This window comes from Gordionus sp. m RMFG-2023, chromosome 3 (assembly GCF_954871325.1).
Source record: "Gordionus sp. m RMFG-2023 chromosome 3, tfGorSpeb1-WG-v2, whole genome shotgun sequence".
Classification (NCBI taxonomy): Eukaryota; Metazoa; Nematomorpha; class Gordioida; order Chordodea; family Parachordodidae; genus Gordionus; species Gordionus sp. m RMFG-2023.
Genome location: NC_088777.1, coordinates 17,156,154 through 17,171,853, shown reverse-complemented (window position 1 = coordinate 17,171,853; position 15,700 = coordinate 17,156,154). Strand labels below are relative to the sequence as shown.

The window sequence follows — 15,700 nt, the reverse complement described above, 5'->3', positions numbered from 1 at the left end:
CAATATTGTAAACTTTAATTTTTAAGATAACCTATATCCCTTTTAACAACTCATAAATAATATACTTTACTATATTTAACAAAATTTGTGTTTAAACCTTTATCATTTTTTGTATATAAAGGTTTTACGTCTATCATGTTCATTGTCTTTATTAACTTATTTTTAAAAAATTTCCATATAAAATTTTAAGATTGGGATTTGATTCAAAGGAACTAATTTCCATAATTTAAATTTCATTAACATGAGTGTTAATCATCCTACAAATTAAAAAATATTACATAAAATTGGTAATGATATTCTATTGAGTTACATTAATATAATCTTAACTTATTTCGTTTTGGTGATGTTATTTTTTATCTATCTACCTTAATATAAGTTGGAAATTTTCCAGCTAATTTTGATTGTCATTATATTTAAAATATGGCGAAAAAAAATAAAGAAATAAATATAAGATTCTCGAAGAAAATAAGATATATACTGTGATATGTAAAATTTTAAACATGAATATTAAAAAGAATCTGTATCTGTATCTTTTGTCAAGAAAATGAAAATGAAAAAGATACAAGATTCTTTTCAGAATAAAGGATCTTATATACAGATACTAGTATCTTATTAAAAATGCCAAACTGAGTACAAGATACAAAAGGATCTTGTATCTTAAATACAAGTATTCACGGTACTGCCCAACTCTGAATATCAGTTATTTTTTTTTAATTGTAAAATTTTTGCATTTAAATGTGTATTGTCTAATTTTTATTGAAAGAATTTTAATTAGATTCATCAATTTTTTTTATAATTTTAAGCGGAAAGGGGGTGGACAAAAAGGTATCCCAAGGTCCAAAACCTTAAAAAAGAAGCAATTGATTTATAATCCCCCCCCCATGTTAGAGGGCCCTGAAAAATCACACAATTCTGGACTATAATTTTCGAATTTTATTTATCATATAATTTGAAATCAACAGTAAATTAAATATTTATCTATAACTACATTGATTAAATAATTTGCATTTAAAATTATAACAAACTATGACTTTTCAAGAATCTAATTCAAAAAGATCAAAATATGACAACGACGAAATGACAAAATATTATATTAATCGAGACATCATTAATGATTTGTCCCAAAATTTCACCACCCTTTTTACCAGACTTTACATGGTCAATAGATACCAAATTTTTAGTCACTTTATATTCGTTGGTGTTCTTTGATGAACCATCATCTATTTCATGTTTTAAAATAATAAAATATAATTAAAGGTTTATAATTAATTTTAAACATATATTTAATTTAGAATAAGTGATCCTTAACGAATATTCTAATAAATTATTTTAGATTGTTAAGTGATTCGTTAATATTCGTATTAGAATACAATTTTTAAATGATAACATTATCCTGACCCTTATAGTAGTGCTATACTTACAAAATGTATGAAAGTTTCGAAGTACTTAAAAAATTGATCCATTCATTGGATATCGGTCTATGGTCCTTGGCCGTCACTAAATATATTCAATCTAATAATAATTCAAATTTCTTGGCATTATAGAATTATATTTTTCTATTATTAGTGAAGGAGAACAAAAGATTTAAAAATGTTCGGAATAATATTCGTTAGAACGAATCTCTAATGAATAATATTAGAATGCTAATTATTTATTCGATTAATCTGAATTGATATTCGCAATTAATTTTTGATTAAATAAAATTAAACTCGAGTAATTAATGATAAAACTAAAATATTATATACATTTACTCAATATTTACCGAAAAAAAAAATAACATTTTAGAATTGAATAGCATTATTTAGGAATTATACAATGAATAACTTCTTATAAATTACATAACTCTATCTGATTATTAAATGCTACGTGGAAAATTAAGAAGTTAGTAATATGTTATACTTTTGGTTTTATCGTCCCCGTCATCTTTTAGTATTTCATAAGAGAATTCATCATATTTGATTGCTGAAGCAATCACACTAAAAGCGCAAACTTTCATTCCGCAATGAGCAGCCACTGTGACTTCGGGTAAAGTGCTCATCCCTTGTAAACATTTTTAAATAAAAATTATTATTATAGAATAAATCATTTAATGTAAAAAAATTTTTCCGATCAGAAATTAAAATAGTGTAAATTACGCATTATAAGTATAATTAGCTAAACAAAGACTTCGTCCTAGTTCAGTCTTAAACCGAAACATTTCAATGATAACACAATGTTTACGTCAGAAATGGAGTGATTTACCCCTATAAAGTTGTAATCTTGTTCTATCACAGTTTTGCTGAAATATATATCAGTTAGTTCTAGTTTAGACTCTTTTCTGCGTTCAAGGCGTTATAAAATTTTAACAATATTATTTTTATCTATAAAAAAACTAATAAATTCCAATTCCCCTCTTGACCTCTTCAAAATCTTACAAAAAAACAAAAATAAGATTAAATTTATTTATTTTAAATATTATTAATAATTATATATACAGAGTGTGAAATCGGTCAAATCTAAGAACCATAACTTCATAACTTATAATTCAAAGTTTATATTACATAAAAATATCTTATTCCGCTTCGGTTTAACCCTGACATATAGTAAATATAATATCAAAATTTCTTCGATAATTTAAGGTTTTATTTATCTCGAGATATTTATGTTGAATAGTTTAGAAAATTTTTTAATATTCCAAGACCCACAGTGATTATAAACAATTCAATCAAAAGATATTTTTTTATAACATAAAGTTTAAATAAATTCTGCCCGTGTAAAAGCTGATAACGCAATCAAGAGATCTTTTTATTAAACAAAGTTCTTAGAGTTATTGAGCTTTTTAAATGTTTATTTTGAGGAAAATAATATATATTTTTTATATTTTCCAAAACATGTATAAACCAAATAAGTAATCAAGTATAATGCGCTAAAACGCGATATTATTCTTAATAAATAAAAAGGTTAATTAATTTTATATTAAATTTGACAATAAAAGGATAATATCAGCAAAAATATTAAATATATTTAATTACCAACTAAATCTACGCCCATCTTAAGGCATACCTCCTTCCGCTTTGGCTTGATAAGTAGGTCCAGTGTTCATACAATAAACCCCTTCTCTGTATGGATAATCTAATTTTTTACATACTTTAGCAATTTTCATTCGAAGATCGAAATCATACGCATTGAATAAATGCGGAAATCTAGTTCCCCATCTATGTTATTTTTGGTAGATATATTATCATGGTCATTCATTTAAAGTGTTAAAATTATTTCGATGACAAAATGTAAATTTAAGAATTCTCTGTTATTTATAGAATATTTTTGTAACTTAGTATTTTTTTTACCTTTGTTAATCAGTTTATTATTATAAATCGCAATAATTTTAGCAAATTGCCTATATCGTCGATCATTTAAAAAATAATCATTTAAGATTAACTCAACAAGCTATTTTTTGGGTTAGTTTGTAACCAAGGTGACAGTGTCGTTACTAGATTTATAAGTGAAGTTAGAGCAAATTATTATAAATATTTGCATTATAATTTTTAGAATATAATCAGGTTAAGTAAATGTTTAGTACATATCACTTACAATTTCTATCTGAACCAACTAAAAATAAAATGTTCCTCGTTATATATTTGACATTATAAAATATTACCGGTCATCATTTTCTCCTACCAGAGGATTGTGCCCAGCCAAGCCGACTAAATTAACGTGATCTTTAATAACAATTACGTCGCCCAAATTATAGGATGGATTGACTCCTCCACAACAATTTGTTCGAATAAATATTTAACTCCGAGTAATTTCATAATTCTTACCGGCATTGTAACCTTTTATTTTAATGTATTTTTTACATTTATAATCGTTTCGATGTATTAAATTTTGGTAATTAATCTATTTTTAGACGCTTACCTAAATTTTAGTTAGATGAACTTGGTGCTTATATTTGAATAAAACATAAGTAAATTAACTTGTACCTGAGTACTTAGCTTATTTCTTAGGGAAACACTTGTAAATCGACACGAATTAACCAATTTATAGCCATTACACAACTATACTACATATATTTAATATCTATAATTATTTTAATTTTCCTTTTTTAATCCTTCTTTTAGTCCTAGCTTCGCCAAATTGGTTACAAATTTTTTGGTAGAATTAGTTTTAGCATGTGCACATGATACTTATAAATTAAATACCCAGAAAAACAATATTTTTATTCTCATATTGTTTTAATTTTGGTGGAAAACACGATTCTCTGAAATTTGTTAATGAATGGTTAATCATTTTACTTATGTATATTTTGAATTGGTCACTTCTAGACGGGTATGACTAATGCATTGCTAAACTGCATTGCTAAAATGCATTGCTAAAAAGCAATTAACAAAAATGAACTTTTCAATTAATATTATTATCAAATTTCATCGAATATTTAGTAAGTGGTCGGTTTTGAGCACGGCATTCGATCAATCATGATATTTTCAAAATATTTTTTAGGATAATGCTTAACACCTTAAACCAAAAATAAAGAATTTTCCTTGGTTAACGCCAGCAATGCAATATTTAGTCATTGGGCCTGTTTCAAATCGTTTATCAGTCAAATCATGATATTTTTAAAATATTTCTTGGGATAATGTTTTATTTATAAATTAATAAAACAAAATTGAATATTTTTCAATTAATATTACTACCAAATTGAGTCGATCGAATATTTAATAAGTGGTCGGTTTTGTGCTCGGCATTCGGTCAAATCATAATATTTTCAAAATATTTTTTAGGATAATGCTTACACATTAATGTACACGTATAAATTAAAAATAAAAAATTTTCCATGGATAACGCCAGCAATGCAGTATTTCGGTTTCAAATCGGTTATCGGTCAAATCAAATCACGATATTTTCATTATTTTTTGGGATAATGTTTTACACGTATTTATAGATAAATAAAACAAAATTGAACATTTTTCAATTAATATTACTACCAAATTCGGTCGATCGAATATTTAGTAAGTTGTCGGTTTTGAGCTCGGCATTCGGTCAAATCATAATATTTTCAAAATATTTTTTAGGACAATGCTTACCAAGTATATGTACACGTGAAACCAAAAATAAAGAATTTTCCATGGATAACCCCAGCAATGCAGTATATAGTCATTGGGTTGGTTTCAAATCGCTTATCGGTCAAATCACGATATTTTTGAAATATTTTCTGGGATAATGTTTTACACGTATTTATAGATAAATTACACAAAAATGAACATTTTTCAATTAATATTACTACCAAATACGGTCGTCAAATCATAATATTTTCAAAATATTTTTTAGGATAATGCTTAACACCTAAGTATAGACGTATAAACTAAAAATGAAGGATTTTGATCAATAACGCCAGCAATATGCGCCCTAAAAATTTTCTATTATTTTTCGATTCTAAACCTACTCATTAATTAAATGTCACTTGTATTTACACCCAAATATAAAAAAAACGCTAACCAATTCTCATTCTGGTATCCTAAGATGATATATTTATATTTATGCATTTAACGCCCTTTTATAGATATATTTGTTAAATTTAGCAATTGAAAAATAAAATTTAAGTTGTAATAAGTTAGTAAATATTTTTTTCTCAATATTATTAAGTAAAAATAGTTATTTTAAATTATTTGATATTTAAATTTGATTTATGTTCATTGAAAAATGTAGGTCCGTGAAGTTGGCCCCGCTATTTTTGATTTTCAATGGTTTATCAGTTGGTGTGATTAGTACCCGATTTTTACCGTTTTCAGTTCGATTTGTACCATCACCGTTTTTGAGATATTCAAAGAACAAAGGGAGTCAACTTCACGACAGCCCCCCAACTTTTGAACTTAAAAATAAAAAGTGAATAGGTCGATAGAGAATGATTTGTACCGATTTGTACCGTTTTCAGTTCGATTTGTACTATCACCGTTTTCTAGCTATTGACCGTTGAAAATATGGCGCCAAAAATAAAAAACACTCAACATTTATTTTTTTAAAAATTTTTCTAACGTACAACGGTAGAGAATTTTTTTCTCTTCCTAACGATGCCTCAAATTAAGCTTTATCTTCATTATTTATTTCGGAAATCAAATTTTAAACCTTATATTATAGCGTGAAGTTAGCCCCCCCCCCAATATTCAAAATTTGAGATTTTTCAAATTTTTAAAACGGGATTGATATGTACCCGATTTGTACCGATTTGTACCGTTTCAAACTCGATTTGTACCATCACCGTTTTCTAGCTATTGACCGTTAAAGATATGGCGCCAAAAATAAAAAACATTCAAAATTTATTTTTTTTAAATCTTTTTTAACGTACAACGGTAGAGAATTTATTTCTCTTCCTAATGATGCCTCAAATTAAGCTTTATCTTCATTATTTATTTCGGAAATCAAATTTAAACCCTTATATTATAGCGTGAAGTTAGCCCCCCCCCCCCAATATTCAAAATTTAAGATTTTTCAAATTTTTAAAACGGGATTGATATGTACCCGATTTGTACCGTTTCAAACTCGATTTGTACCATTACCGTTTTCAGCTATTGACCGTTAAAGATATGGTGCCAAAATAAAAAACACTCGCATTTATTTTTAAAAATTTTCTAACGTACAACGGTAGAGAATTTTTCTTTCCTAATGATGCCTCAAATTAAGCTTTATCTTCATTATTTATTTCGGAAATCAAATTTTAAACCTTATATTATAGCGTGAAGTTAGCCCCCCCCCTTCTCTTCCTAATGCCTCAAATTAAGCTTTATCTTCATTATTTATTTCGGAAATCAAATTTTAAACCTTATATTATAGCGTAAAGTTAGCCCCCCCCCCAATATTCAAAATTTGAGATTTTTCAAATTTTTAAAACGGGATTGATATGTACCCGATTTGTACCGATTTGTACCGTTTCAAACTCGATTTGTACCATTACCGTTTTCCAGCTATTGACCGTTAAAGATATGGTGCCAAAAATAAAAAACACTCAACATTTATTTTTTTAAAAAATTTTCTAACGTACAACGGTAGAGAATTTTTTTCTCTTCCTAATGATGCCTCAAATTAAGCTTTATCTTCATTATTTATTTCGGAAATCAAATTTTAAACCTTATATTATAGCGTGAAGTTAGCCCCCCCCCCCCCCTATATTCAAAATTTGAGATTTTTCAAATTTTTAAAACGGGATTGATATGTACCCGATTTGTACCGATTTGTACCGTTTCAAACTCGATTTGTACCATCACCGTTTTCTAGCTATTGACCGTTAAAGATATGGCGCCAAAAATAAAAAACATTCAAAATTTATTTTTTTAAAATCTTTTTTAACGTACAACGGTAGAGAATTTATTTCTCTTCCTAATGATGCCTCAAATTAAGCTTTATCTTCATTATTTATTTCGGAAATCAAATTTAAACCCTTATATTATAGCGTGAAGTTAGCCCCCCCCCCCAATATTCAAAATATGAGATTTTTCAAATTTTTAAAACGGGATTGATTTGTATCCGATTTGTACCGTTTCAAACTCGATTTGTACCATTAACGTTTTCCAGCTATTGACCGTTAAAGAAATGGCGCCAAAAATAAAAAACACTCAACATTTATTTTTAAAAATAACGCACAACGGTAGAGAATTTTTTTCTCTTCCTAATGATGCCTCAAATTAAGCTTTATCTTCATTATTTATTTCGGAAATCAAATTTTAAACCTTATATTATAGCGTGAAGTTAGCCCCCCCCCACCACAATATTCAAAATTTGAGATTTTTCAAATTTTTAAAACGGGATTGATTTCTACCCGATTTGTACCGTTTCAAACTCGATTACTATTACCTTTTTCCAAAAATTTATTATTATTAAAAGAAAAAAAGGCAATATTTCATTAAATTAGCAACTCTTATAAATAATCTAAATTTAAATTTAATAATTTTAGTCCCAAGCCCATTAAAAAATTTTAAAACTCAGGCCCGGCCCAGATCCGCTAGAAAATATGATATTACGCCCATACCTAGCCCATGAAAATATGATATTATAGGCCGGGTATGGGCCTGCGGGCCGCGGGCCTGCCCGGTCCATGAAGATCTCTGATCCTAATACGATATATATATCAGAGACTGCAAAGGTTTGCACCCTGGCCCAGGTTTTATTTATTTCAACACCGGCCCGGCCGGTTTTTAAAAATATGATATTTTTTTAAAATATTTATAAATAATAATGGCTGTTTAAAATATTTGGTTATAAAATATAAGGATCGGCCCGGCTCGGGTATTTTATAAAAAAAATGTTTAGGCCCGGCCCGGGTATCTTAAAATAATTTTTTAGGCCCGACAATGTATCTTAAAAATAATTTTTTAGACCTGCCCCGAAAATATTTAAAAAAATTAAAATCAGATACGGGCTTATGATCGGGCCAGCAGGTCTCTGATATATATATAGAAATGAAAAATAAAACAAAAAAAAACAATGAAAAAATATTTAAAAAGGTAACAAAAAAATATTGAAAAAAAAAAAACGGAAAAAAATACAATACCACACATTTAGGAAACAATAGAAACTTTTTTAAATCTAGCTATTATTTTCATATGATAACAAAAACTTTATTATTTAACATGCAAAAATATTATAATATATTTCGGTAAAAATTGAGTGAGTAAGAATGTTAAATACGATGCAAATTTTTTTAAAAAATAACTATTATTTTTATAACTAAAATTTTATTAATTTTTATTTAAAATAGCAAATATATTTAATTTAATATTTAATTTCTAAATTTTGTTACTCCTTTTTAAATTAAAATATATTGAGTTACAAATCTCATCATGTAATATATATGACAAATTTTTATTATGGAAAATAGGGAAATATTGGAAATTTATGTAAATTTTGTTCAAAAGACATTTCTTCCTCAAGTAGCAGATTAAAGTATATTCTGTCATTTTGGCCAAATATTTTCTATATTTCTTTACATTTTTGTGATTTTGACCAAAATGTTCAATATTCATTCTAGATTTTGTGGCAGCACGATCCAATATAAGCAAGAATTTTAATCCTTAAGAGCAAGTACTTTTAAAAAGCTTGTCGAAGATTAGCCATAAAATCTTTGATGTATTTGCCTTCTAGCATATTAAACGGAATATTTTCTGTATATAGCCAGTATGCAAGATGATCCTTGACATCTGCAATCTGTTTAATACTTATGACATCGGCGAATTTTAATAACTTTTCGTGCAAAATTTATTTGATGATGATAAAGAGGTAAGAAAAGAATTATTGGTTGTATTGAATTTTGTGAACAAGATGGCAAGGGGTCGAAGTGCATGCTTAGGATGTTCAAAGTAAAATACCATCATTTTCTGCTCGAGCATTTATCATCCTACATAATAGAAAATAAAAAATATTTGGCTAATATCACGAAAATGTAAAAAAAAATATTGTTGATAAAAACTTCCAGTTTCTGGGCAAAGATCAACATTTAGACCTATTTTTCATAAAATCATGTAACTAGTAATTTCCATATGATAGTTTATTGGTAAAAATTGTTAGATATAATAAAAGAACTGGGTAAAACCAAGTTGTGATTACCACCAATGCGTCTAACAGACATTATCATTATTATCCCCATATTTTTTTTTATTGGGCATATGCTAATGGCGTGCATTTGCTATGTAAGGATTGGATATAAAATTGATTGAATTCAAGAATAAAAAGTCTGTACCAAAAGTGCAAAACTGGTAAACTATTTTTGGAATTATCATCTACCAAAATGAATTAGAAGATCAACAGAAGTGATGACATGGCAAAATCATTTCTCTAAAAAGTATACACCTATGCCATGGGGAACTGTTTATTTGATTTTCAAATCCCAATGAAATAAAACGCTCATTTCAGTTACTGGATTTGTATTATAAAAATGAACTCAGAGCTATCTACTTGTTGATGCTACCGAAGAATTAACATTTTGAGATAAGAAAATTTTGATCTAAATTTTTTGAAAAAGACGAACCTATGCATACCGACTTGAAAATCTAAGAAATCTTTGCACTATTTTACTAATTCGAACATAAGTGAGACAATAAAATCATTATAGTTAGCAATAATATGCTCTTGATATATCTTCCAGATCTAAAAGAAATTGGTAACAGATTGATAAATATTCAAATAGTAGAGTCAAGACCTTTTATTATAGATATAATTGGAGCAGTAGAAATTTCCTTTGTTTGGGCTAAAATATTACAATGTATGAGCAAATACTGAAATATTTGCTAGCTAAAACTGGAATATTTGCTATCAGCTTATGAGAGGACGTGTTACTCATTGACGTGTCATTCAGTAAAAATATAATGGAGATAGTGTGGCCCATCTTCAAAATATGGCAGTTCTTTTACTAAATATTCCAACATTCAGTTACGAAACAGAGAATCGGGCAAACTTCTAACCGATGACGGAGTTGATAAAGTTTATATAGATTTCAATGAAAGAATTCATGAATACTTGATTGTCTATTATTTGTATTTCAAAAAATATTTATAAAAAAATATTTTCAAAAACGAAAAAAATCTATTCCCCCGAAAAACAGTATTTTTTTATCCCTGCATATATATATAAGGATATCTTCAGAGACCTGGAAAGGTACCATTTTCATGGCCGGTCCAGATTTAAAAAAAAACAAATTTTCTGCCCAGACCTGAATTTTCTAAAAAAAATTCCCCCTCCAACCCACCAGATTTCTTTAAAAACAAATTCGGTCAGGGTATGTAATTTTTTCTACGGCCTTGGTATTTTAAAAAATTAAAATATACCTATTAGGCACTTTACGGATCCTTTTCAAAAAATATGAAATCCATATAATATAACTTTTCAAATGATCTTATATCCCCATTTGTTGTAAAAGGAATGAGTTTGAATTACCACACTTTTAATTCGATTGGTCGATGCTAATTCCATTATTTCCTGTTCCTCTTGTAATTTAGTTTTTTATATAAGCATCAGTCATTGGCGCCCTCTCCCTGCAACATACGTAATAGCCTGAATTTAGGACAGAGAAAAAGAAAGATAAAATGATATTACCTGAAATAAATTTTTCCCTTATATTTTAAATATTGAGTGTATCTTTGTTGCTTTTAATTTGATTGAAAATTACCTAAAATAAAATAATGATTAGTTGACTAATCAATTTGAATAATATTTTACTAGAAATATTTTCTATGGATCGAAAAAATTGAAATAGGAAATATGATAAATGATGAATGTGACATATTGTTCTCATACACAATTTTTAAATATATTTCATTTATTTTTAATTTTTATAGATAATGGCGATTTAAAATATTTGACTCGGCCCGGGTATTTACAAATTTTTATTAAGTCCAGCCCGAGTATTTCTAAAAAATTTTTTATAAGACCCGGGTATATTATAAAACAAAATACGGCCCGGGTATTGATATCTATAACTCACAATGATTGTTCAAAATCCTAAATGTTTTTATTAAAAAAAATAATTTATTTAATTTTATTGATTTTGGCGTAAAAAATAGTTTTTTTTATTTTTTGGCGTAAATGGCGAAAAAAAAATATAGAAAATATAATCGATTTTTTAGATTTTGGTAATAAAAAGTAAATCTAATTTTCTTAATATCTGTTTTACATTTTATAAATTTTGTAGTGTGGTTAAACGGCTCGTTTTGAGCAGATTTTTCTACAGGCTAACTCAATTTTATTCAGAAAAATATTACTCAAACCTGAGATTTTGTTTACAGAAGGTACCAAGGTTTAGGTATTTTTATTAGTTAAATTTCGAAGCCTAGGCAAATACTTTTAGCTAAAAAATGGAGTTAGCCTTTTTTAAAAATAGGCTCACTAAAATTTAGGCATAAAAATACAGGAAATATAAAATTCTAAGAAATATAGAATTTGGAGTAAAAAATAGAGAAATTTTTAAATTTTTCTATTAATTTTGGCAATGTATGTTTTTGTGAGATAATACATAAAAAAGTTTATGAAAATATTTCATAGATATTGTATAACCAAATAAAACTATACTTCATAAAAATGACACCGTCCTACGAAACACACAACCTTATGAGAGCCTATTTTTCCCGCGACTATCATATTTGAATGACCTACAACTAATAAAAATATTTTTAAAGATTTTTTTTTAATTTGGCTAAACCTTTGCTAAATTTAAGACCCTTAATACTCTGGGAAGGGATAGTTACACTGTCTGTTATTCGCGATGTGATGGTATCTAACCCTGTTCCAGTGATAATTCCAACAGTCGGAATAAAATCTGGAGGTAAGCATTTTTTAATTTGATCTGTTATGCCCGATATCTCGTTGTATGCAATGTCTTTATCTACCGTGCACATACAGCTTTAAATGATGGAAAATGAAGAAATAAATAAAAATTTAATTATTTTACTTGGGAATATTAGTTCCATTTTCCATAACCATTTTCAATTTTTAATTACAATTTTATAAATAGTTTAAAAATAATAAATAGAAATGACTTGACAAAAATAAATGTTTCCAAATATTTATTTTTTTGTTTGGGGGGGGGGGGGGGTATAAATCAGTGATCTGCATCGGGCCTAATTTTTCAAGCCCGGCCCTGCCCGAAATTTTTTTAAAAAGTTTTGCCGGTCCGGCCCGAACCCGAAATTTTTTAAAAAGTTTTGCCGGCCCGGCCCGAACCCGAAATTTTTTTAAAAAGTTTTGACAGCCCGGCCCGAACCCGGAATTTATTTTTAAAAAATTTACCGAACCGGCCCGATATTATTTAAATATATAAATTAATTTTTATAATTACTTAAAATAAAAGACATATGTTATATAGCGTTTAATTTCAATAAATTAAATCAAAAATTTTTATTTTACATAAAAAATTCAATATAAAATTGATAAATTTAGATATATTTAATAAAATTTCCAAGGTCCGAACCCGGACCCGGCCCGAACCCGATTATTTTATATAGAATTATCCCCGAGCCCGACCCGAAGCCCGTTCGGACTCGGGCCGGGTACGGGCCGGGCCGAACTTTGCAGATCTCTAGTATAAATAACTTTGATATTTAATATGTTAAATTTGAAGTGCATATAAATATAAAGTGATAATAGTTTCTAATATGTAAATTCATTGTTATTAATAATAATTTCTAGTTCCTGGATTCTACTTACATTTTGGGTAATGATATATTACAAAACAAGGATCAAAATTTATTAAAATGCAATAACACCTTGTACCTTAATACATATTAACGAAATCACGTGGTCGAGTCCGATCTACTATATATCACGGACGGAACCACCTAGTTGGCTTTAGAAAAAAAAGATACTATGAGAACCCAGAAATATCGGATTGTGATACCCTCACGAACTGACTAGGCCACTGACGACTCAAAACTATCAATTTTTTTTACGTAAAGATAAGATTTTATAGCTTTTATTAAGAAATGAATTGAATTCGATCTAATATCTTATAAAACACATTGTTTATACTTGAAAGGATAATTAAATACGTGAGACAAGGCAATATACTTTTTAAAATTTTTAAGTTTTTATTAACTTTTTTTAGAAATTAAAATAATATTTCGTTTGTATATTTTTTTTATAAATTAAAATAATATTTTTTCGAAAAGCATTTTTTTTAATAGAACGGTTCGATTTGAGCCGATTTTAAAAAACTGGAAATTAAGTCATAGATACAAAGAATTGGACACCTATTGACAAAATTTTGGGCAATATTTTTCTGCCATGAGTTAGCCATTATAAAAAATCGGCTAATCGAGTAACACTTATTTTAAGATTATAATTTAATTTGTAGACTATAAAATACTAGAATTCAATTCGGTAGGCGCACAGCCAGGAATTTTCTAAGGGGGGAGGGGGTAATTTTTTTATATTGAAATGCTATTTTTTTGGGGGGGAGGGCATTAAAAATTTATTAGAAATTAGTTGTGGATTAGATCTCGATGTATATTAAAGTCCATTCAATCGATATCATTCATTGATTTGGGACAAAAATTTATTTAAAAGTGGAAGAAAACGGTTATTTTATAGGAATCCTCATTTTAATTTTGGTTTGCCTAAATGAAAGTTAATTGCGAACTTCAAAATCATATAATTTCGCCTCTTGGTTGATATTATCTGTTAATTTCCAAGTTGTGATATAATAAAATTCGCTCTTACTCAGTCAAATCCATGATAAAAATCTGCAACATTTCTAGATCCAAAAATTCGGTAACCGCATCATAGGCTCCATTTTATCGATCATGTTTTTGAAGTTTCTTCACAAGAAGTCTCAGAAATAATTTTAATCCGCAAATATGGTCTATTTGGATATCTGAACATTTCATAAAATCTATAAGTTTTGCCTAATCGTAGTTATTAGTAGAGATAAATTAAATAAAAATTTATTTTGATTGAAAAATTTCTGATATCCATCAATGTTTAAGGTTTAAAAAAAATGAAAGAAAATAAAATTTAAATTTTCGTAAAATAAAAACAAGGAATAAATATTTAAATTAATATTAATTTTTGATAGCAATTCCCAATTCAGTAAAACTTTATATATATTTTTTAATCTTCTATGGGAGGGGGAAAGGGAGGGGGGATTTCTCTCCCTCTCTTTCCTGCTTGGTACGCGCCTTCTAGCCAGGTTCAAGATTTAAAAAAAAATTGAACAAATATAATAAATTAACAGTTATGAAATCATATAGATAAAGCACTTAATATTGATTTACATATTAACCAGTGGCGTCACTAGGGGGGGGGGCGCAGGGGCTCAAGCCCCCTGAAAAATTTGAATAGCCCCCTGAAGCAAAATAAAAATTTTTTTAATGGTTCCTTAATATCCCCTTAAACTAAAAAGAACTTTTTTTGATTGTCCCCTGTTTATTATAATTCTATTAAGTAATATATAGATTTAATTTTATTATTTAAAAATTAATAAGACTATCTAAATTTTATTAGATTAGATTAATACATATAAATTATATTTTCACTATGTCAGCTTGCAATCAAATTCTTTGTTAAAAATAAAATATCAATACCATGAATAATGTTTAAATATCAATTTAGCATTAACAGTTGAAGTTTAATTGATTCTTATTAATTAAATTATTATATAACCCTAATTAAATAAATATAAAGATTTATTAATTGAAAATTAACAAATTTAATATTGTAAGCCGAGTTTAAAATCACTATTTAAATAAAATGACTGCGATTTAAAAATTTAAGCATTAAAGACTTTATGAAAAAAACTAAAGATAAAAGTAGCAATAATCTTGAGGACCAAAGAAGAGGATTCAATAACAAAGCTGGTGATGAACAAAGTATTTTTTATACAGTTTTTAAAATTCAAACTTTGATTTAGTTGAAAGACGATTAATTGTAGTTTTAAAAGATATAAATATTGAAAACAAAAATGTTAAAAGAAAGAAAATAGGTAAATAAATTTATATATAAGTCTGTGTCCAAAATGTTTTGAAAAAATCCTTAAAATTTTCACAAATTAATAACAAAACACTTTGGACATTTAAGTTTTAAAAAATAAAAATTTATTAGTTAATTATCTATTTTAATGGAAGGTTTCTTTTTCACTTGATCATAATTGAAGTTATATGTTTTTCCTATTTCCTCCCAAATTTGCCTAATTTCTATAGAATTTCTATAGAATTTCTATTTAAGTCATTTTTCACCAAAGTATTAAACA

The 15,700-nt window shown here is 27.3% G+C and overlaps 1 protein-coding gene across 1 annotated transcript; it reads right to left on the bottom strand.

Moving 5' to 3' along the window:
- Positions 1 to 1,056: 1,056 nt before the first annotated feature.
- On the bottom strand, positions 1,057 to 11,223 carry LOC135926768 (uncharacterized). The gene is made up of 7 exons (XM_065462699.1): positions 11,179 to 11,223; positions 11,056 to 11,128; positions 10,843 to 11,013; positions 3,638 to 3,812; positions 3,012 to 3,111; positions 1,900 to 2,040; positions 1,057 to 1,220 (listed from the first exon to the last, which is right to left on the bottom strand). Exons 5-7 carry the CDS (start codon positions 3,028 to 3,030, stop codon positions 1,057 to 1,059), a joined length of 324 nt encoding a protein of 107 aa, XP_065318771.1. The 5' UTR covers positions 3,031 to 3,111; positions 3,638 to 3,812; positions 10,843 to 11,013; positions 11,056 to 11,128; positions 11,179 to 11,223.
- Between the last annotated feature and the right edge of the window lie 4,477 nt (positions 11,224 to 15,700).